We start from the raw sequence: 24,289 nt of genomic DNA on the forward strand, positions 1-24,289 counted from the left end.
TTTTTTGTGAGGGCTATCTTTAATAAGGATCATAAAAAATGAGTGGGAATCCTTTGTGGCTGTGGGCATGCTTCAAAAAATTGTGTGGCTATGCCTCCACATCAAGTGTAACCATCTTCAAATGAGATATGTCTCCGTCAAAAGATTCAAGAAACTGGATCATGGCTTGCGAATCTCTAATATAAGATTTCTGCAGTGGTACATAGGGTGCCAATAAATAATCTATAAACTTGGATAGGGGTTCTAACAAAGAACCTCTGCTGGATACAATAGGTCTCCCAGGGGGTTGTGTAATGTTTTTGTGTATTTTGGGAAGGATGTAAAAAAAACAGGGACCTTAGGAAATTTCTTCATCAAAAAGGTAGCCTCCCGAGGGGTTAGATATCCTGTTTCTGTGTCTGTATTGAACTAAGGCTTCAATTTCTTTTGACAATTCTTTTGTTGGATCAGTTTGTAAAGGTCGGTAAAAAATCTGATTGTTCAGTTGCCTATAGACCTCTGTTTGGTAATCAATACGATCAAGAAGTACTAACTGTCCCCCTTTATCTGCAGGTTTCACAATCAGATCTTGATTGTCACAGGATTTCAAAGCTGAAAACTCATATCTAGTCATGTTGGAAAAGGAGCGCTTGCTAGAGAATCTTTCCCGTAGGTCTTGTTTGGTCCTTTGATGAAAAGTGGTAATAACTGGATCCAGTGGAACAGGGGGCATCCATGTCCATTTGTTCTTTAATATAGACATCTCTGGACCACTAGGTTGTTCAGCAAAAAAATGCTTAATATGTAATGTGCGAACAAACTTGAAGAATGCCACTTCTAATTTGAATAAGTCAGCTTTAGGAGAAGGTATAGACGTTAACCCTTTTTCCAAGACCTGAGTTTGTGTGGAAGTGAGTCTGACTGAAGACAAATTACATATCAAAGATTCTGATGGGATTGGGAACGAGTTTGTCTGTTGTTGTGTTGAGGGTCGTCCTGCCAACTGACTCCTCGTGACCAGGGTGGCCGTCTGTATCCCCGGCCTCGGCCTAAAAAACGATTGTCTCCACTTGCTTCCTTTCCAGAATAATTAGGGATAGGTCTATTCACAATCTCATCTCCAGAAGAATCATCACTCCTGGAATCAAAAGTTGTTTTTTTAACTTTTGATTTTGCTTTTTCACTCATCCAGGGATAAACATACCCCTGGATATAATCTCATTCATCCCTTTGAAATTTCTCAAATTTTAATTTTTTGATATCTGATTGGAGTTTTTCAATAGATTCATCTAATTTATTAAGTTGTTCAGTAAAAGCATCATGATCCATCGTTGTCAATAATTATTCTTTGATGAAATCTCAATTTGAATCACTGCATCTTTTGTCTGTGCAGTTTTTATAATTAAAATCATCAAGTCTAGACTACACTTGTTCAATATGGCATTCCAGTCTTGGAGGAATTCAGAGTCTTCTTTATAGAGATGAGGTTCCTTTAGAATACGCAAACCTCTTGGAATCCTGTGTTATCTGCAGTACTCCAAAAGAGTGTCTGTATATAAAGAGGTACGTGTAGAACCCCGGAACAGCTTATTTAAAACAGTCCATTGGTCATTATCAATTGTTACAGTATTGGATCCGAATATGGATGGTCTAGTAAGCAGGGCTTGCAACTCAGCATCAGAAAAGCTGACATTCAACAGCTCTGGTCCTGACCGCTCAACAAATTGAAAAATCGAAAAACAAAGAGCACTATGATTTTGATATTCAGGACCAACAATCAGCAAAAGGTACCACCTATGTCTTAAATTGGACTCGGCTCTGCAAAAATAATCCAAAAGGATGCAAACATATGTATATGAAAAGATATACCTTTTTGTAAAAGCCGCATCAGCAAGCCTGGTGACGTGTTCAAACGTGCAGAGTTGAACCGTCCGGTCTGATAATCATTTGCGGCTCTTACCAGCTGTAAAGCCTGTAAAAGAGTTTTTGTATGTTCCGTCTGAAAACAGCTACAACAATGTTGTTATAATCCCGTATTGAAACAGCTCTTAAGCCTGTGAACACTGTCCCGACTATGTAAGATGCATCTCTGAGCCCGACAGCGGCCAGTGTTTCGCTGAAAAAGTGCAGCTTCATCAGGGGTAAATCACCTTAGAAACAAGCAGAAAAATTTAAGTCAGACACGGGAACAAGAATTAAATCACTTAACTTGATGTGATCGCGGAGCCAACCTCCTCCTTATGGACGCCAAGTCTCGCAGCAATTCTTCATAAACACGGGACAGAGACAGATTAAAGCAAATTGTGAAGATTAAATAGCCCGCGTAAAATGGGACGTGATGATGTCATGACGTTCCATTGTCATGACAACCATATCAACAAAACAAGCGGCAGATGGAAGTCTCATAGAAAACTTGTAATTCCAGGGCAGAGTTTAGACCATTCGGATGCACTGTGTTAAGCAAATGAATCCACCGTTGTTCCTCTTGCAGCAGGACAGCATTAAAATCTTCTCCATGCCAGGATGGAAAAAGCTGTTCCAGAGCACATACACGCAGTGAATCAAAACCATGAGCATGTTCTAAACAATGAGCTACCATAGTTTTCAGGATAGTCACAAGGAATACGCATGAGATGAGAGATTTGCATGTATGCTTGCATGCAAATCTCTCTCATGCATATTCCTTGTGGATATTCTGAAAAACTGACTGCTAGGTGTGAGCCGAGGACTGGGTTGAGAAGCACTGCTCTAAGCTAGATTGGTTTCTGTACATTGGTCCTTTACAGCATGGGTCCTATCTAGTGATAAAGATTCCAAGATAGCCCTAGTGGCAAGGTGGAGTGCGCCTTGGATTTCAAGACATCAATGGCTATGATACTGCCACAATGCAACGGGTCTTTGTTAGAAGGAAGGCAGAGACATTCCCTGGTAAGGGTATTAGGAGTAGGTTCTAACATCCTACTTATTTCTATAAGTGGCCAGAGAGTGCATTAAAAGTTGTCTGCTGACTATGAGCCAGGGGTTTTAGATAAAGGTAATGTGCATATGGGATTCTTCAAACTATTGGCAGAGAGATAGGGTATTGTTGAGTGGCAGGGCAACAGTGGGGACTGTGATGGAAGTAGGAAATATGCAGACTATGTTGACAGCTCCCTGATGGGCACGTAGGCAAGAGGAAACTGGAGGTAAGCTCCTTTACATGCAACTAGTACAACTAATCCTCCTCCTTGTGGCATAGCTCCTAAGCCACCTTGAGGATCTCTCAATCTATGAAGTAGGAATAAAATGCTCTTAGTTCAATGGTGCTGGTTCTCTAACCGCCCCAATGGTATGCTTGTATTTTTTCTAATTCATCTTTTATCCACTGTTACAGTGGTTCGTCACTGTCCCTTCAAACATCAACATCTACTGTTCTGCTTTTTTCTATGAGGTACTTACCTTGTGGGGGTAGGAAGCTGTGATTAAACTCCAGTGGGAGGCCTCACCATACCTCCCACATTGTCTAGTTATTCCAGCAGACCTCCTGCATAGGAAACAGGCAGGCTTCATTTCTCACTACCAGGGAGGCCAGACTAGCTATGCCCCTGCTGATGAAAGTAGGCTGTCTTGCAGAGGGTAGATATTTTGGAATGAGGCCCCCCCCCCCCCCCCCCCCTCGAAAAACCAATCTTGCATGAAAAAGTACATGGCTACTAAAGTTGCTGAATGTGTGTACTTTAGGGGACATGGATATGCATATTTTAGGATCTGCGCAGGCTTGATGGGATGGACCTATATACGTGTGTGTGTGTGTGTGTGTGTAAACGGGTGGAGATGTTTTGAAAGTTATCCTGCCTGGTTCTATTTTTCTCTAATTTGTCACATTGACAGGAACTGTGACTGATAACATATTTGCCAAATATCCAGGAAAATGTTCTTTTCTTGGCAAAAACCACCAGGAAATAAAAATTGGGATTCAAAATATAGGCCTCATTACAAAAATTCTGGTCATACTAAGCAAAGACCTATAACTCCCATCAAGCACGTGCATTGCCCCTCTTCCCAACCACTCCAGCAAGCTTACTGTGTGCATAATCTTAGCAGCAGATGTATTGATGACATTTGTATTGAATTCCTCTAGTTTAGCCTTAGACCTCTTATACATCTTATGTCGCTGATAGCCTATACGAAACCCAGAAGCTGTGTACATTCTAACGCCCATTCTTTTGTATGATTCTGATTGTTTAGCTAATGAACTTCCCCCTTTTTTTCAAACTGGGAAGAGAGAAAGGGAGGGTGCAAGATTGTCATCCACAGTGAGTCTTGCAATGCAAATTCCAACATCAGATCCTCTCCAGCAGATAGCAAGCTTCATCAGACAGATCGCATTATGTCCGCAAAAGGGACCTTACCCTATACAACAGATTTGCCAGTTGGCAGCTAAGTTTATAGTACAAACTCACTTCAAGACTAGCTAATTTTTTAAAAATAAAAAACAGTTATATTTATCATCATTACATTGCTTCACACTTGGCAATAAATGCTATAGGCACTAGGCCCTGCTTAACAGCAAAAGAATGGTAGCTCAAACAAAACGTTTTGAAAATTTGAAAAATGGTAGAAGCTACATATGTGGAGGGCCTAAAAGTCTGTTATTTGTGTGAAACTAAGGACTAATGGATATATGAAAAAACCAAGTTGCTTAACATTGTTAGAGCAGCGGGATGTTGTGATGTTAAGGCCAGAGGTAAGCACTGTAGAAGACAAAGTTTGCGTGTTTACTCCTTGATCAAATGGGCTGATTGAGGACAGATGATATTTCAGAAAAAATTGAGGCCAACTAATTTCAGACCAGTGGCCTAACTAAAGCCTCCAAGGGTTGTAGGACACACATTTTCAATACTGTCCATTCGAGTCAACAGAAGTACAAATATACTGGAGTCTGTCATGATTCAAGGGGGAAAAGGATTGTTTCAGGATGTAACTGTAGAGCCATGGGTATCTCCGCTAGTGATTTTGATGTAGTGTCCTAGACCCAGTAGTGTCTTAACACTAGATCATTATGTAGGGTAGAGGAATGTACCATCTTGCCATAGCAACTGTACTGGAGATTGCTGCAGAGGTAGTTTTTCTGTCTGCATATTAGCAGGTGCTCCCTAGATTTAGTGTGGCAAATTTGTTTACAGTCTAGATGAAAACTTTTTTTTTTTTTTTTTTAGTTTTCCTATCCTTACCTACTATTGGTTAAATCCCTGTGTAGATTAGGTTAGGAAGTAGATTTCAGATATATGTGAAAGTGGTGTGATTTTCATTCAGGAGGATATTTATTTCCACCTTTCCTGCCCAGGGAAAAGGAGTAGAGAAGGATTTTTTTCCCTTTTGCATTATTTTTGGATCATTCATACCAAGAGAGTCAACTAACATCCAAGGGGAGTTTGAGAGTGAAAAGGATACCAACTGGATGGAGAAAGGAGAAGGCCAGCACTCCCCCAGCAGTTTCTGCAACGAAGAAATAGGAAAAGAAAGTTTTGAACATTTTTTGGGTCAAGTAGTAGACCCCAAGAATTTGGAAGGGGAGATCCCTGAGGGACAAGAGAACTCATTCCACTGCACTCTGGTTAGCCTCATATTTCACATTGGAAGAAAGTGGGGCCTCCGGAAAGCGAGTAAGGGTCCACAGACACAGATCAATTTGGGTTTTATTTATTGAAGTGACTATGGATGGTAACAACAAAAAAATATACCTGGTACCAATTAATTACTCTTGAACAAGCTGAACATTAAACTTATTTTGGAACAATACTCATATGTCCAGTCTACTGGGCCTTTCCATTACAAAGAATAAGAGTTTGAGGTAATATCCACTCTGCTTTGGACCCTAGAGGTATATCTTCCCCTTTCAGAGCATCCGTGCCAGGGTTTAGCAGGACTATGCATGGACTAAGATGCGGTACTGACTATACCCCCTGCCTTCATAGCTACAAGTAGAGCTATATAACAAACCCAAGACTTAAGGAGATCAATGGGTATTTGAGAAGTTTTGTGAATTCTACTAAACCTCAGAGATAAATATATTTTTTCTCTATTTGATGGAGGAGTTCAGCATTATATTTAATTTGTGTCCTTCACCTCCATTCACTCAGGGCACGTGTGAGGTTTACTTGAAGAGATGGCAAGTGGGCCAGAAGTGAAATCAATTCAAATTACACACAAGGGACTCTGTCTGCAAACCCACAAATATGAAATGCTTAACTGTATTGTTTGTTGCTCAAATGGCAGGGGTGGCAGCCTACAACTCAGTTCTTTTTTTTTTTTTGTAAATGCCAAAGGTCAGCTGGTCCTGCCTCCTGTTCTGCCTCGCCACCTGACAAGAGAACCTACGGAGCCTCCGAAAGGTATACCACAAGCCTGAGCATAACATCTTCAGCTGTTATTTCTCTTTATATACTAAATGTTTGGGAGGGCAGCAGTGTTCCCTCCGTGTTCTTACCAATTTCAGGCACAGGTGTGTGGCCTTCACTCTCTCAGACTTCAGTATCAGTTAATTACCTACTTTCTCACTTTAGAACTACTGGCATAATCTACAATAAACAGATTCTTGCAAAACAGTAAATATGAGTTCACTTGGAGGCTGGCCTGTAGCCTTCAAACTAGTCCTTGTCTGGGTGAAAATTCTGAATCCTTGTGGCCTAACCTCTAAATACATCCTCAGCCTGATTATCAGAAATAATATAATTACAAGGCTTAATTTGAGGGAAAATGGCCATTACAGGTGGAAGATAAGCTATTCCTCCTATTGAAGCCAAGGGTTTTGCAATTAGGTATTCTCTCAACTATCAGTCTTTCTCAGTGGGAAGACCACAATTAGCCATCCAAGAGATGGCTGATTTTAGGCTTAGTGGTCTGACATAATCACCCATATAATTTTGACAGGATGCTATTTTGCTTCTTATTTCTTGCTCTAACATTTCCTTTGTTTTGAGTCATGCTTTTCCCAACAACCAGTGGACTTGAATGCCTGAGATCTGTATATAGTCATTATTTTTCTTCTGTGTTGTAATTATCTAGTGGCTTCTTTTTCTATAACAAATTTACTTACAATTAATTTGAATAATATAGATAAAATAAACATAAGAACAATAACCTCTGAGTTACATTGACAGAAATGTATGAAAGTCCCACAGGAATCTTTTCTGTCTGGATGAAAAACAACTTGTTTTTCTAGATATAGTGAGAAAGCTGGCAAATGGGTGATTTGGGGGATGAGAGTGAAGGGGGCATGGGACCCATGCCAACCCCTATCTGAGACAAGGACAGTAACTCCTAACACCAGGACTCGATGTACCAGAATCACCCGCTCCACAAAGGGTCTACTGCCTGCAATAAAGTTTACAGATAGGATAGGGAAAAAAACTGAATGTATCAGCCAGCCTGCTGGCAAGCTTTCACACACTGTTCTTATTGATTTTTTTTGTTAGTAATGCTGATATCTTAGGTTTCGTGTATAACTGGCAAGTAAGCAAATACGCTAGTACACAGAATCAACCAAGACAAAGGATGCATTGTGTATAAGGCAGTATTATTGTTGCAAATTCCTTTCTCAGAACTGCAAGTCCCGGCAGCCTCTCCTGTAAGTGATGTAGCGGTACTCACATGACATGAAGCCAGAACAAGGGAGAAGAATCAGGAAAGTTCCACGCTGGAAGAAGGAGGGGGCCACCTAGCCCCTCAGTTGGAATATGCTTGCTCAGCAATGTGTAAAACGCATGTGCAAGAGATAAAAAGTATGAAATGTATAAAAAGTTTCTCCCTGCTGGGCAGGGTATGCAGTTTTACTGATTCATGTCAGCTGCATCTGTTTTGCTAGCAAATAAAACTTCTCCTTCTCGGACCAGTGCCTGAAGTCTTCTGTTTGTTACCCTGTTACAAGAGTACCTTGGGATGTCAGTAACAATGTCCTACAATGCCAAACAAATAAAAACTATAACCTTGGAGTTACATAAAAAATGTGAGGTGAAATTGTGAAGCTCTCTATAGGATTCAATGCAATTTCCATTGGGGTTTACAGTGCAGTTTTTCATCCACAGGCAGAAAACTGTTTACCGTAATTTGCTGAAATTTTGGAATACTGTACACTAGAGGGTCAGTGACAAAATCTGCAATGGACATTATAGAAACAACCTCATAGTTATGGCATGAAATGTGTAGAAAGGTATATTTCAGCATATTTCCGGATGCCCAATAATCAAGCTGCAACTGCCTTTCAAACGTGTTTTCCCTTCAAAGCTCCAGTACCCTTATCAATTTGCCTTCCAAAAGTATGGACTTTTCTCCAAGCATAGAAGCCCAAACAATTTTTGAAATCCAGCCTGCACCTGCTTGTCAACTCCTAAGCTCCGAAAAGTTCAATAATCTTTTCAAGAGAACTTCTATGCATGTGCATAGTTTGCCTGCTTGGGTTTGGGGACTGCTAGGGAGGTCATAGCGAGTGAGAAGGGAGGAGGTGGCGATGCAGCACTAGTACCTGAAGCATGGTGGGGAAGGATATACACTCACCACCTATGCTTCAATGCCTCTGGACTCTCACAGCCGCAATGGCATACTTGGCCTTCGCATTCCCATGACAACCACAGGACAGTAGTCCATTAACGAGCGATTTCCGCCATCATGACTGCGTGATTTGAGCACCAGTTCCCCGCATAACGCAGCACTCAGAACAGCGCTCCGTTCGCTATTCTCACAGCATTTTCTACGCCATCCCAACCAAATCTCTCCACCCACACTTCTGGCCCTAAATGACCTCAATGAGCTGCATTGCCGCCTCCCCAAGTGCTCCATACCATGACACAATATAGTCAAGAAAAGAAAAAAAATCTACTATCTGAAATAAAGATGGTTCGACATTTTTCTATCACTCTCCAGTTATTTTATCTTAACTCATCGATGTTTCAAAACACAATCCGCTCTTACTCTCCATCTGCAAACACTGCGATATCATAAACGAGATATGAGATGCAAGGAGCATGTGCAATGTGCATCACTATGAGGCCGGGAAGAAGAAGAAGTGGTTTTTACTGCAAACTTGCTTGCGGCGGCCTACGACGTCCCGTGTTGGTACGCATGCGCAGGGAGTATACCGCAACCCCCTCCCCCATTTCAAAGTTGTCTAATAGAGTTGAAAGTGGAAGTGGGGAGGCTGCTGCAGAGAATAAGAAAAGAAAATGTTTATTCATTTAAAAAGCAACCCCATAGCCGGAAGTGCCCAGAGTGACTGCAACATTAGCTATGGACCAGGGTTGCCAGGTTTTCATGAAAGAACAAGCACTTTTTTCCAAAAAAAAAACAAGCCCAAAAAAAGCCCAAAACACGTGAAATTGAAACGCCAATGTCTGCGAGTCGCATAGATGACAAAGGAGCTTAGCTTTTTGCATGTTTCTCTGTTCTAGAATGTTGCAGAAGGTCTGCATGATGTGCACGAATGTCACACTTACAAAATGTGCACGTAGCCTTATTCTCATTGCTGAAAACAGGCTGAATCCATGCTTTTAGTTCACGTTCCTCTTCCCACGCTTTGCAGTACTTTTTACTGTATTTAGCCCAGTTCTTTACTGTAGCCATAGTAGATCAAAACCATTTAGTAGTGTAGCAGCCAAGGACGGAAACAGTAGGTACGGACTGGCTTTCTTACAGAGGAGATCTTCTACAGGGAGAAGAAATGAAAGAAAAAAAATAAAGCAAAATTAGAGGAAAGCAAAAGTGGTGTAGAAAAATAGCATTACAAGTTTACATGTCACATTTTTTACCTGTAGTCAGCAGGTATGGACAAGCTTTCTTTTTGTCAAAATAAGGTGGGGGGTTTTTTTTTATAAAGGTGATCAGCTACAGGGAAGAAATGAGAAAAAAAAAAAGATGAAATCAAGTGGAGTAGAACAAATTAAAAGACACCAGCCCCTCACACTCATTCCCTCCTCTGAGCACATCCCTGGCCCCCACACACTCATTCCCCTCTCCCTACCCCCCTCCAAGCACATCCCTGATCCCCACACTCATTCCCTTCTCCCACCCCCTACAAAGATGTCTTCAATTCTCTCATGCTCATTCCCCCCTCCAAGCACCTCCCTACCCCCTCCAAGCACATCTGTGGCCCCCACATTCTCATTCCCCCCTTCCAACATACTAATTCCTCCCCTCCTTATACCTGGCTGTAGCTGCAGAGTCAGAAGATTCCTTCTCTGTTGCTTGCTGGCGGCTGCAAAGTCGTGCTGGCCTTCCAGGTCTGACCACCTGCGAGGCTTGTGCATGCCGTGCTGGGTCTGCCCCACAGCTCTGTGAAGGTTTGCCGCTCTGATTGGCTTACTGCTCACTGTTGCCAGGTTTTCATGAAAGAACAAGCACTTTTTTCCAAAAAAAAAAAGCCCAAAACACGTGAGACAAACTTTTTTCATTTTTTATAGCATTTAACGCCCTCACATACTCATTCCCCTCTCCCCACCCCCCTCCAAGCACAACTCTGGCCCCCACGCTCTCATTCCCCCCTCCCTAACCCCTCCGAGCACATCCCTGGCCCCTACACACTGATTCCCCCCTCCGAGCACATCTCTGGCCCCCCACACACTGATTCTCCCCTCCGAGCACATCTCTGGCCCCCCACACTCATTCCCCTCTCCCCACCCCCCTCCAAGCACATCTCTGGCCCCCCACACTCTCATTCCCCTCTCCCCACCCCCTCCAAGCACATCTCTGGCGCCCCCACATTCTCATTCCCCTCTCCCCATCCCCCTCCGAACACATCTCTGGCCCCCCACACACTGATTCTCCCCTCCGAGAACATCTCTGGCCCCCCACACTCATTCCCCTCTCCCCACCCCCTCCAAGCACATCTCTGGCCCCCACATTCTCATTCCCCTCTACCCATCCCCCTCCGAACACATCTCTGGCCCCCCACACTCTCATCCCCCCCTGGCTGTAGCTGCACAGTCTGAAGATTCCTTTGCTCTTGCCCTCCAATGCCTGTGCTGCTGCTCTTCCCGTTCCAGGTCTGCCGACAAAATGTGCTGGTGAGGGGTGCATCAACAAGGCTTGCAGCTCTGCTGATTGGCTTACTGCTGCAATATAGAGATAGGGTGCGCCTGCTATGGACAGGCTTCATCGCAGCAGCAGCAGCAGCAGCCAATCACTGTAACATCAGAGCACAAGTCCCGCCCATCAAGCCCAAAAAAAACGCGACTGGCTAGGAAAAGAAGCCCAATCTCGCGGTAAATAAGCGAGGTTGGCAGCGCTGCTATGGACGAGGACGGCTTGCCCATCGTGGGCTCCGGCATAGATTTGACCAAGGTTTGTGGGTGCGGGGCTGAGGGGCGCTTGTTTGCAAAGTCTTTAGCGGGGGATACTCTGAGCATCGGTGCGGGCAGCGAGTTCCTGCCGTTTAAATAATGGCGTGTCTGCCTCCCGCCCCCCCCCACAAGAGGGGAGTGTGGCATTTCCTGACAGGGGTCTGCTCTTGAAAAGCTGTTTCGTTTCCTTGGCATGTGATTTTTATCACGTCCATTCAGTCGAAAGGCTTCGGTGACAACCATGAATGTGACGGGACAGTCTGTCCCGTTTATTTCATGGTGTGATCCCGCAAAACGCCAGCTAATTTCTGGCTTTATTTTTCATGCTTTTCTGCGGAAATAAGTCTTCACTTCTTTGCAACCAAGGATTCTCAGTGCTTATCCCAGGCTCTCCTGAATTCTCTCATTTGGTTTTGTCTCTATTAGCTCTCCTGAGACCAAGGTTGTTCCATGCAACTACCATCTTTTCCCTGAAGAGGAAAAAAATTGGTTGAATTAGCACAAGTCTGAAACTTGTGAGAGCAGCATCAGTCGTCAAAGTTCAACTTTGGCTACCTTGAAAAATACATTTGCATCTGGTTGTGCTAATTCAACCATTTTTTTCTGGAATCTTAGTGCTTTTGTGCATGTAATGTTCCTACATAAGAGAAAATTTAGTTGTGTTTTGCAGGGAAATTCTTATAGATGTACCAAACTCTCAAATTTTTAGGGGATATTGTACAGCAGGTGTTCACTTCTGTATTGTGCTTTTTCATGGCCACCAGGGAGGAGTGGTGAATCGGGGTGATTGCCGAGGGCCTTGTGCTTTAGGAGCAGGGCTGGTGGAAGCACTAGGTGACCGCCTAGTATTAGGGGGCGCCGAGCCGCTGGTGGCCGATAAGAAGGCTCATACTGCCGCCGAAGATCGGCAAGGCCGTGGTGAACCTCACGTCACCACGGCCTGAAAAAAAAGGGTCGCTCTAAGCCTGCAAATACTCTTCCTCTTTCCTGCCCCCGCGGCCCCGGAAGAAAAATGTTGCTGGAGCTGCGCGGGCAGGAAGGAGGAGGAGCATCAGCCACGTGCAGAAGAGGAGCAGTGCTTACGGGCTGCCGTGAATCCCAAATTGCAGGCGGCCCGAGAAGACCAGGGCCGCTGCAGAGCCCATCCTGCGGCGACCCGTGGAGGCCCAGAGGTGAGAGAGAGGCTGAGGGCCCGTAGAGGGTGTGTGTGCGTGTGTGAGATGAGTTGAGAGATTATGTGTGAGAGTGAGAACCTGAATGTTTGCAGAGACAGCTTGTGAGAGCCTGTGTGTGTATGAGAGAGAGACAGCATATGACAGTGAGAGCCTGTGCTTAAGCAAGACAGCATGTGGGAGTGAGAGAGAGCCTGCGTGTGTGTGAGAGTCAGACAGCATGTGCCAGTGAGAGACTGTGTGTATGAATGATTGTATGAGAGAGAGCATGTGAGAATGAGAACCTGACTTATTTTGAGGGAAGAAGACAGATGGAGAGAAAAGAAATAGAAAAAAAGACAATATAAAAGGAATTGGCAAAAAAAAAAAGAAAGGTGGAAAAAAAATCCTGTGACTAACCAATTAGAAAACTAAGATCAGACAGCAAAGTAAAAAAAAAAAAAACTTTTTACCGATTGGCACATGTAATCTTTGGGAATGTGCAAGAGTAGCACTTTCTCTATGCGGATCTCACAATGTACGAGATCAGCATGGAGAAAGTGGAAGCCCATGGGGCCTGCCAGAGGAGGCAGCAGAATGGGCTTCAGTGCCAGTAGCAGCAATCAGCACCTCCCCAATAGCCACGTGGCAGAGTGACAGTGGCAGCAGAGGAATGAAAGAGGCTCTGAGGTTGCTGGCAAAAGAAAGAGAGGGGGTCTGCCTTTAGTGTGCATGTGTATGAATGGGAGTCTGCCTGGGGGTGTATGTGTGTGAATGCATGGGGGCCTGCCTAAGGGTGTGTCTGTGTATGAGAATGAATGGGTGTCTTCCTGGGGTTTGTATGTGTGAGAATAGGTGCCTGCCTGTGTGTGTGTGAATGAATCAGTGCCTGCCTGGGGGTCTGTGTGTGTGTGTGAGAATGAATGTGTGCATGCCTGGGGGATGGGGAGGGAGTGGAGTGAAAATGAATGGGAGCCTTCTTGGGGGGGGGGGAGTGTGTGTTGGTGGAGCGAGTGTCTTACACCTGAGAGTGTGTCAGTGTCTGTGAGAGCGAGAGGTTATGGTGGGTATAAGAGCATGAATGTGTATGTGACAGTGTATGTGTGAGAGAGAATGGACATGTGAGTATGTGTGAGAGAGAGGATAACCTCCTAATCCTTGACAATATCAGAGTGGCTGGAAATCAAGAGCTTCCATGCATGGACAGCAGGGGCTTTTTAAAATCCTTATTAGTTTTAATTATTGGGTGTTATTTGATATATGTGCTGTTTTGAAATATTTTATTGGTGTTTGGGAAATTGTAAAAAATGTATATGATTTTAATTAATAGAAATTCTATTTATCAGTAGTTTTAAAATATTCTTTTATTAGTATGGTTTTACTATTATAACTAATGCTTTATGTTTCTTGATTTTATTTGTTTTATGAGGAATGGTGGTTCTGTTTTTCCATTGTTAATACACAGAGTCTGGCTTCTTGGGGTTTCCATTTCAGTTTTTTCTAATTTGTGCTCCTTTTTTTTTTTTTTGTATTCCTTATTTGGTGAGGGTCTATCTCTGCTCTGTGTGTGTGTGACTGTGATGAGAGAGTCTGCTAGCATGTAGTGTCTGTATAGGGATCTATAGCAATCGGGTTTTTGTTTCCTCAGTAGGTGGTGTATTGGTATTCTAGGACCCAGTGTAATATTTACCCTTGCTTATTCACAGGTAGGGTTATTCTTGTTTGAGTCATTGGTGTTATTACTGTTATGTTACGATGGGATTGCAGTATAGATTTTGAGTGTCTTTTTTGCGGGGTTTTGTGTTAGTTCACAGTGTGCCTGGCAGTGGAAGGTGTTTGTGCTGCTGTTACTGTGAGGTGACACCAGAATTTGAAAATATCTTTTAGTTTGATGAGCTGTAAGGGAAACATCCAAGCTCCATTGTTTGGGGGAATTTCAGTGGATGCACAGAGTTAGAGAACTGGAGGTGCAGGGTTTATATTGACATTCTGTCCCTTCCTATATATTCTAGACTTCACTCTCATAGCCACATTCAACTAATTCTATATGGCTATCAAATAATTTTATAGTAGTTTTACTAGAAGTGTGAAACTGGCCAGCTTTTTAAAATTACGCAGGAGACTCTTTGGACTTCTTTAATAACCAATTTTAAAGCAGGATCCGTGCTATAGAGGTGGGTGTGATGAAGAAATGTCATTTTGGCTCCCCCCCCCCCCACCCCGAATTCTTCTGTCTGGAGACACCACAGATTTTCTGTGACCTTAAGCATTAGTACAAGAAGGATTAAGGGGGGGACGCTGGAGAGGCTCACAAATGCATTAGCCCCCGGGCGCTGGAGACCCCTGGTGCGCCACTGGGTGCGAGTCATATGGGGCTGCAAGCAGCGGCAAGGAGGAGTGGAGATTTGGTGCCCAACCTGCTCGTGACCCAGAAAACCACACATTCGGCAGGCGTGATCGAGAATGAGGTAGGAGTCGGGGCCGAGACCGAGGGCTAGCGGCACAATGGGGGGGGGGGGGGCGCAAGGAAGAAGGCTCGCCTAGGGCGCCAAATCCCCTTGCACCGGCCCTGTTTAGGAGGCCTTTCATATGCTGGCAAGAAACAGTAGAAATGTCATCAAGAATGCCAACATTGAAGAGGAGGCAACATGAGTTGTAAGTTTGCTAGCCCTGAGGAAAGAGGGAAGCATCAGCCATGCTAGGGCAATCAGTTGCAGTCTGGAGTGGTGCTTGTGACCATGGAGGGAGATGGAGAGGTCCTAAGCAGGTGTCGTTGGGGCAAAAGTACAGAAAGCATCTAGCTAGAAGAAAGGGGAGAGTGCTGGCTAGGGTCTTGGGGAAGGGGGAATGCTAAGATCATCACAGGTATAAATAATACCCTGAATGGTAACTAGAGGGAAGTGGAAAATGGGTCCTCCCCTATTGATGTGGCTGGTCAATCAGGGCCCTGACGACCAATTACAATACTGGCCCCTCTGATGGCAGAGGCTTCTTCAGTTGCTGGGACTTACTTAAGATATTTTAATAATAGCTGACCCCATCCCTCCTGCTCTTCAATCTTGGAGAGCCCTGCTTTGTCTTGTCCTGGGCTCTGCACCTCCCTAAAGTCAGCCCTGGAACTTTTTCTCGCTAGCCAAATTTTCTGGAGAATTCATTGGTCAAATGGTGAGCCTATAACATTTAATTTTCAAAAATAAGAGTAACACGATGTTTTGAACAGTTCATGCGAGATTTATAAATCACATATTCAGTTGTTGCTTGTCTTTAGCAATTCCCTCAGCCCTAGTCATTCTAACCGGTTGTAATTAAGTTGTACTTTTTTTTTTTTCTATTTAAATATAATCAACAGTAAATTCTGTGGAATCAGAACTGGGCTTGATTGGTGCTATCCATAGTATAGGTTTTGTTTTGTTTTTTATTTGAAAGCTGTGTTGCGGCATGCGGTTTTGGGATTTTATCAACTTACATCTGTGCAGAGACAATCTGTTAAATCCAAGGTGCTACACAATGAGCATTTTTATAAAATATGTACATTTAATGTGCAAAATTGCCATATATCTCTCACAGAATTAGCTAACTCTTGCCACAGAGTCTTCAAAATTATGTTGCAGGAATCCATGAACTCTGGTTCTTATACTTTATCCAGTGGGGAAGAATATTATTATCCAGTCAACAAACATTGCAAAAGTACAAACGAATTTAAAAAGAGGGTGAAAGATGGGGTTTTTTTGACATGCCTGTGTCCAGTTAATTTATTTGGCTATTTATTAGAGGAAAAGGGCTCTTGGTGTTTGGTGCTGGGGAGGAAGAAAGGGAAAGGATCTAGAGCTGGAGAGAGCTAGGATATCAGAGAGAAGTGGAGGAAGATAGAGGCACAGGGAGGAGACAATAAGTGAAGCTTGGAGAGTTAGCCAGATAAGTTTAGTCTGCTTAGGACTGCTCTTCAGTTATCCTAAAGTTTTTCCAGCAAACAGTACCTTCCTGGTACACTCTGTCAAGACCTTCTACACTAAACATTTGATTGTAGTTAAATATTTATTGTTACGGCACCTGTTAGAATGTACCATAGTACACGTTTTCTCAAATTAAACTTATGTGCCTACACGTAAACCGGTGCGATGGTAGATAACTTAGCGATGGTATAGAAAAGATTTTAAATAAATAAATAAATAAATCTGGCTGTGTTAGCCAGCTAACACTGAAAATCAGCATTTTTGTAGCTAAACTTAGATAATCAGCTCTGCCCTGGGACAGCCCTTCTCCACCTCCAAGCTAGCCAGATAACTTTATCTGGCTATCTCAGGACCAGTTAGCACAGTGGGATTTTCATGGCATGCCATTTGACTGGCTAAATGGTAAAATAGACAAGGGTATACAAAACATCACTACAAAGTATCCTTTCTCAAAATACTTTTTTATTCACCAGGGAGAGCGGTACAGAACAGTAATAATCGCCAACAGGCACTGGAAATACTTTGTCAACAAGTATAGCAGTGTGAACCAACCATCAAAAAATCAACAATACGTTGGTTTTAGATATTAATAGGTGCTGTGGTCACATAGTGGGAACTATATAATATGTTTGTTAAAAAAATATAATTAAAAATTATGTGAATAATAAAATGTGGGCATAATATGGTGCCAAGTCCCTCTGAGTTGATTGTATAATCTAAGCCAGAACTTAACCAGATAAATATTGCTGAAGATCAACCTCATATCTATCTGTTTATCTTCCCAGCTATTGTGCAACTGTATCAGATTCTCAAAGGAGCCACAGTGGTTCTCAATCCAGTCCTCAGGACATGCCCAGTGAGTCAGGTTTTCAGGATATCCATAATGAATATGAGAGAGATTTACATGACTTCCTTTGTTGAATGGAGATCTTATACATATTCATTGTTGATATCCTGAAAATCAGACCGACAGAGTTGCTGCAATGGTGAGTTAGGACAGTGTTAAAAGGGCGGGTGGGGGGCAGGTCATTTTTTATGAAGTCTCATGGCGCTGGTTGCAATTAAACTGAAAGCACAAACGAGTAGGAGAAAGCTGCTGGTCCAAAATATTTGTACATGTATAAATAAAATATTCATATAACTTGTCTTGGTATTTGGAAGATGAGACTCTGAATTTCCTTCCACCCCCCCCCCCCCCTCTCTCTGTCTTACTGCAGGTCCCAGCCATTCAGCAGAAGAGAACAGTGGCATTTCTAAACCAGTTTGTGGTGCATACGGTTCAGTTCCTGAATCGGTTTTCTAGAGTGTGTGAAGAGGTACAGTGTGTTTATGGAGCTCCTCCAGGCAGAGTCCCTAACTTCGGCACATCTCCCCTCTGTGAACTAGAAGCATGTTGGTCACGGTGGTTTGTAATCATTAAGAGGACAATTTTCAAAGCTGTTGACTAGGGTAGAACTGCTTTAATTTATTGAAAAGTTTGAGAGAACATTACTGTTAGATCAGCTTGATAGCAATTCTATTGTAAAATTTGCACAAATGTATAATGAAAAAAATACATTTCCTAGCGTGTTGGAGACGGATCAGATTTCAATCTGACGTCAGCCCTAGTACATATACCCCTGCAGGAAGTGCAGCTCTTCAGTATTTTCCGTCTCCATAGCAGTTAGGGACTATCTGCACGCTCTCACAGCGTTAGAGTAAATTCACCAGAGAAAACCCAAAATAAGAAGAAATCCTACCTCTACAGACGAGCCCCGCTCTCCTGTGGTAAGAACATAAGAAATTGCCATGCTGGGACAGACAACGGTCCATCAAGCCCAGCATCCTGTTTCCAACAGAGGCCAAAAACCAGGCCACAAGAACCTGGCAATTACCCAAACACTAAGAAGAACCCATGCTACTGATGCAATTAATAGCAGTGGCTATTCCCTAAGTATAATTGATTAATAGCCATTAATGGACTTCTCCTCCAAGAACTTATCCAAACCTTTTTTGAACCCAGCTACACTAACTGCACTAACTACCTTCTCTGGCAACAAATTCCAGAGCTTTATTGTGCGTTGAGTGAAAAAGAATTTTCTCCGATTAGTCTTAAATATGTTACTTGCTAACTTCATGGAATGCCCCCTAGTCCTTCTATTATTCGAAAGTGTAAATAACCGAGTCACATCTACTCGTTCAAGACCTCTCATGATCTTAAAGACCTCTATCATATCCCCCCTCAGCCGTCTCTTCTCCAAGCTGAACAGCCCTAACCTCGTCAGCCTTTTCCTCAACTGTGGGAGGCACCCTCGTGTAGCACCCTTGTGTGCCTCCCACAGTTGAGAATTCCCAAGGTGATTTCCACGATCCCTCGGAGGTAAGCCTTGGTCCGGCGGCCGACCCTCGGCAGGGACCTAGCCCCCCCCCTGATTTCGGGTGCGGCTGAGAGGCAGCGAGTGCAACCTCGAGCATGGCGGTGAAGGTATTGCCCTCTCCCCCTGCAGCCGGAGACCACCCGGAACGAAACCGGGAAGCGCTGAGACAAGGTAAGGTAGAAATCTTCTTTAAAGACTCCGGTCTCCGAAGCTCGAGGAGTTGCACAGGTCGCCGGCCGGGACCAGTGCCACCGGGTTGATCTGCACTAGCAGGGCTAGACTCTGGTTAGAGCCAAGGGTCCTCCCATGTGAAGATCCCTGTGGTGGTTGCCATATTGTCTGCGTGGTTGCCGACACCATTTTGCTCTGCTCGCCGCCCGGTTCGCCACTTCGAGCCGTGCGCACAGAGGCGAGCCGTGCGCACAAAGTCCTTGGGCGCACAAAATCACACGCGTAACATGCGCTCACTGTGCCGGACGCATAACTGCGATTTGTGCACACACCCAATCTACGCGCACATCTTCGCACCGGAGCGCATAACAGATTTTACGCGCCTATATCCATCCACCGGAAAAGGAGCTCAGGGCCTCTGCCCAGCATGGCACATCAGAGCCGCACAACACGAAGAGGCCAACGCCCTGTGTATCAAGTGCGAGGAGGCCCTGGGGGATCCAGCCCTGGCCAGCCCCAGCCGGGACCAGGTTCTAGCTGCTCAATAAGTACCCCAGACCTAGCGAACCCAGTGGGACACCCCCTCAAACAGGACCCCCCCCCCCGGGACACAGCGCCTCCTAGCTTAGACCCAGCGCCTATCTCCTGGGTGGAATCTTCAAAGGCCTGCACACCTTCGTTCACATGCAGACGGAGCCTCCGATAGCACGGCCACAGCCTCCACCAGAGGACCCTTACGTCCCGGGCCCCTCTAGGCGCCCAGAGAAGTGAATCCACCGCCCAGAAGCCCCACCTACGGGGACACGGGACAACTCTGAGGAGGAATCAGAGCCCCTGGAGGAGGGGGAACTCCCTTCAGGGACAGAGCCTCACTGGACCATGAGGCGCTTCTTCACCAAGGACAAGCTTCCAGACCTGGTCACCCACAGGTGAAGAAGCTTGCTATCCCGGGCATAAGTACCTCAGGGGAACCTAAGACGAATCCCCAGCTAGAGGGACTCCATCAGACCTCATGCCATTTCCCTCTTACAAGCCGTCCAACAGCTAATTGACCTGGAATGGGTTGCCCTAGAGTCTATATTCAAAGGGGGATGGGCTCTGTCAGCCATGTACCCTCTGGACCCAGCAGCCAAAGACCTTCTGACATGCCCAAAAGTGGATGCCATGGTCTGCGCGGTCTCGAAGTGCACTACTATCCCAGTGGAGGGAGGTGCAGCGCTCAAAGATGCTCAAGACAGATGTTTGGAATCCATCCTCAAACAGTCCTTTGATGTCGCCACTATGTCCCTACAGATAGCGGCCTGCTGCGAGTGGTGACCCGTGCCTGCCTATCACAGACAAGGAGCAACACCTCTGTGGAAGCCATGGAACCAGCAGTATCATTCCTCACGGATGCTGCTTCCGACCTGGTGCGCACTGCAGCTAGAGGAGTGTCATCAGCCGTAGCAGCCAAGAGCAAATCTGGCTCCGAAGCTGGTCGGCTGACGCATCTTCCAAAACGAGACTCACAAGAATGCCCTTCAAGGGATCCCTCCTGTTCGGAAGCGAACTAGAGAAACTGGCTAACAAATGGGGCAAGTCCCCGCTACCGGAGGACAGGAATAAGAGAAACCAGCGACCCTTCCCCCAATCTTCCAGGGGCAGAGGTTCACAGCGCTTCTACCCGTACAGAAACACTTATCAAGCGCCTCGTCCCACAGGCAGGAACCAGTCCTTTCGGAACAAGCACAACAAAAGGGGAACCAGCTCGGGACCAGGCCCCAGCTGCACTCCAAAATAAGAATCAGCGACCCGTCCAAAGTATGAAGCCATAGGGGGCAGACTTGCCCTATTCTACCAGAGATGGGTCGAGAGAACTTCGGACAAGTGGGTCCTAACCATCATTCGTGAGGAGTACTACCTGGATTTTCTCCGAACCCCTCCGGACAAGTTTGTGGAATCCCCCTGCCACGACCCCTCCAAGAGGGTGGCAGTGGAAGCTACACTAACCAGATTACTAGCCCTAGAGGTCATAACCCCAGTGCCTCCACAGCAAATAAATACTGGGCATTATTCCATTTATTTTATCATCTCCAAGAAAGAGGGAACATTCAGACCCATCCGGCACCTGAAGATCCCCTGCTTCCGCATGGAAACCCTATGCTCTGTAATAAGGGTGATACAACTAGGAGAGTTTCTCACATCCCTGGATCTGTCGGAAGCCTACCTACACATTCCAATCCATCAAGAACATCAGCGCTTCCTACACTTCAAAATCCTGGACCATCACTACCAGTTCCGGACGTTCACCAAGATCCTAGTGGTGGTGGCGGCGGCAACACTGAAGAAGGAAGGAATCCTCGTGCACCCTTACATAGACGATTGGCTGATCAGGGCGAAATCCCCAGAGGAAAGTCACCAGGCAACCAACAGAGTCAAAACTCTACTGGAGAGCCTCGGATGGGAGCTCAACACAAACAAAAGCTGTCTGCAGCCCTCACAGTCTCTTGAATACTTAGGAGTCCGATTTGACACCAAGCACGACAAGGTCATCCTGACACCGACAAGGAGATCAAAACTGAGGAACCAGTTGCAAACCCTGCTGAGCGAACCTCGCCCCACAGCATGGGATTACCTACAAGTCCTTGGTCTCAGGGCATCCACACTGGAAGTAGTGCCGTGGGCATGAGCTCGCATGAGACCACTACAGCGCTTACTTCAATCGCGATGGAATCCACTGTCCCAGAACTACACCGTACGTCTATAGCTCCCGGGCAGAGTTCGGACCCAACTACGATGGTGGCTACAAGACGGCCACCTGAGCCAGGGAACAAGACTATCCTCACCGACCTGGATCCTGCTCACCACGGATGCCAGCCTACGAGGATGGGAGCACACTGCGAAGAGCTAACCACCCAAGGGCAGTGGAACACAGAAGAGTCGGGATGGAACATCAATCGCCTAGAAGCCTGGGCAGTCAGACTAGCCTGCCTACGGTTCAGTCACAGACTCCGAGACAAAGCGGTCAGAGTAATGTCTGACAACGCCACAACAGTGGCTTACATCAACTGTCAGGGAGAAACCAGAAGCCAACAGGTGTCTGGAAATAGACCCCCTAATGTCGTGGGCGGAGGTGAATCTCCAGAAGATCTCGGCCGTCCACATTGCCGGGAAAGACTGATTACCTCAGCAGAGAGAGTCTAGACCCAGGGGAATGGAAGCTGTCGACCGCAGCATTCCAACTGATAGTGAACCGTTGGGGAACACCAATCATGGACCTTCAGGCAAACCAGTACAACGTCCAAGTGCCCAGTTTCTTCAGCTGCAGGTGGGAACATCAGTCCCAGGGAATCGATACCCTGGTACAGACCTGGCCACAAGAGGCTCTGCTATACACCTTCCCGCCGTGGCCCCTATTGGGAGCAATCTTTCACAAGATAGAACAACACAGGGACCAGTACTTCTGGTGGCCCCGGACTGGCCAAGAAGACCATAGTACACAGACATGCGAAGACTACTGACAGGGACCCCCCTGCCACTGCCTCCACACAGAGACCTGCTCCAACAAGGTCCGATCCTCCATGAGGATCCAGCTTGATTCTCTCTTACGGTCTGGCCATTGAGAGGGCTCGCCTGAGGAAGAGCGGATACTCGGGGGCTATAATTGACACCCTACTCCGAGCACGCAAGTTCTTCACATCTCTGACATAAGGATTTGGAGAATATTCGAAGCCTGACATCATACCATGCTCAGTCAAAATTCCTGCGATCTTGGAATTCCTTCAGAACTGCCTACAGAAGGGATTGTCCCTCAACTCCATCAAGGTACACGTGGCCACATTGTCATGCTACGGAACCAAGAGCGAGAGTGACAGCATAGCCTCTCACCCGGAAGTTTCCCGCTTCCTGAAAGGAGTCAAGCACATCCGACCACCCCTAAAGTGGCCGGTACCTCTTTGGAACCTCAACCTGGTCCTAGATTTCTTAGCAGGAGCCGCCTTCAGACCTCTCTGTGGCCTGTCTCTCCGACTATTAACTTTGAAGACAGCCTTCCTGCTGGTAGTTTGTTCAGCCCGTCATATATCCGAGCTACAAGCACTGTCTCACCGGGAGCCATTCCTCAGACTCACCTCGGGAACCATCCAGTTATGCACAGTTCCGTCGTTCCTCCCCAAAGTTGTGTCTCACTTCCATCTCAACCAAACCATCTCACTACCATCGCCAGATGAGCATAAGAATTCGGAAGAGGCTCGAAGTCTACGCCACCTCAACATCAGCAGACTCCTATCCAGATACCTGGAAATGTCAGATCCCGTACGAAAAACGGACCACCCATTCGTCCTTCACAGCAGGAAGAGGCAAGGGAAAGCGGCCTCGTGAGCAACCATAGCCCGCTGGATCAAAGAAGTCATCAAGGTAGCCTACATAGAAGCAGGCAAGCCACCGCCTTTACAAGTCAAGGCCCATTCTACTAGAGCCCAGGCAGTGTCCTGGGCAGAAACCAAGATGCTGTCACCCGCCGAGATCTGAAGGGCGGCGACATAGTCCTCCATCCACACCTTCTCCAGGTTTTACCCATCTGGATGTTCAGGCTTGGGAGGACACAGCATTCACAAGAGCAGTACTAAGTGGTCACGGGCAGCCTCCCACCCGGTTCGGGAGTAGCTTTTATACATCCCATTGGTCCTGAGTCCATCTGCTACATGCTAGGAAATGGAGAAATCACTTATCTGATAATTTTGTTTTCCTTAGTGTAGACAGATGGACTCAGCATCCCACCCATGGCTGCTGTTACTCATGGAATTCTCGGGGGACATCCCCGGGAACGAGTGATTCAAGGGTAAGCCATACTTTCCTTCATCTAGGACACCCATCCTACTGGGTGTCGACATTTCCCGGTTGAGGGCACTGGCGGTCTCCAGCTATGGCCAATTCAACCAGTTCAAATTAATCAAGTTATTCAATTTAGTGAGTCACACGTATATCCACAATGCTTTTCGAGGAGAATACTGAAGAGCTGCACTTCCTGCAGGGGTATATGTACTAGGGCTGACGTCAGATTGAAACCTGATCCGTCTCAAACTGCTACCATGAGTACACTATACCCATTGGTCCTGAGTCCATCTGTCTACACTAAGGAAAACAAAAAATTATCAGGTAAGTAATTTCTCCATTTTATCAGATAGCAATAATAGATTCCATCGTCTTATGTAAACATTATACAGTTGGAACATATTACACGGAAAGCTCATATTTATCAACTTGATCTTATTCCCCTCCATTTTTGTTTACAATATAATTTCTCAAGCTTATGTAGTGAATCACCCATTCCTTGCTTAAGCATACATCCTGAGGAGAAGCCTATAAATGCTTTCCACCAAATTTGG

General features: G+C 45.5%; 1 protein-coding gene and 1 long non-coding RNA gene across 3 annotated transcripts in view; one reads left to right on the forward strand and one right to left on the reverse strand.

Annotated features, from left to right (window-relative positions):
* Positions 1-5,110: 5,110 nt before the first annotated feature.
* Positions 5,111-10,352, reverse strand: LOC115090509. Its single transcript, XR_003856408.1, has 3 exons — positions 10,157-10,352; positions 9,762-9,837; positions 5,111-9,658 (listed from the first exon to the last, which is right to left on the reverse strand). It is a non-coding gene; the product is annotated as an uncharacterized LOC115090509 (long non-coding RNA).
* Positions 10,353-11,146: 794 nt separating this feature from the next.
* WASHC3 (WASH complex subunit 3) overlaps positions 11,147-24,289 on the forward strand; it is a 33,174-nt gene continuing 20,031 nt past the window's right edge. For both annotated transcript variants that reach the window (XM_029599700.1, XM_029599701.1), the window contains exons 1-2: positions 11,147-11,292; positions 17,613-17,711. In XM_029599700.1, the coding sequence (XP_029455560.1) occupies positions 11,242-11,292; positions 17,613-17,711 (150 nt within the window). In that variant the 5' untranslated portion in view covers positions 11,147-11,241. The remainder of the gene's footprint in view (positions 11,293-17,612; positions 17,712-24,289) is intronic.

Source organism: Rhinatrema bivittatum, chromosome 4 (genome assembly GCF_901001135.1).
Source record: "Rhinatrema bivittatum chromosome 4, aRhiBiv1.1, whole genome shotgun sequence".
Lineage (NCBI taxonomy): Eukaryota > Metazoa > Chordata > Amphibia > Gymnophiona > Rhinatrematidae > Rhinatrema > Rhinatrema bivittatum.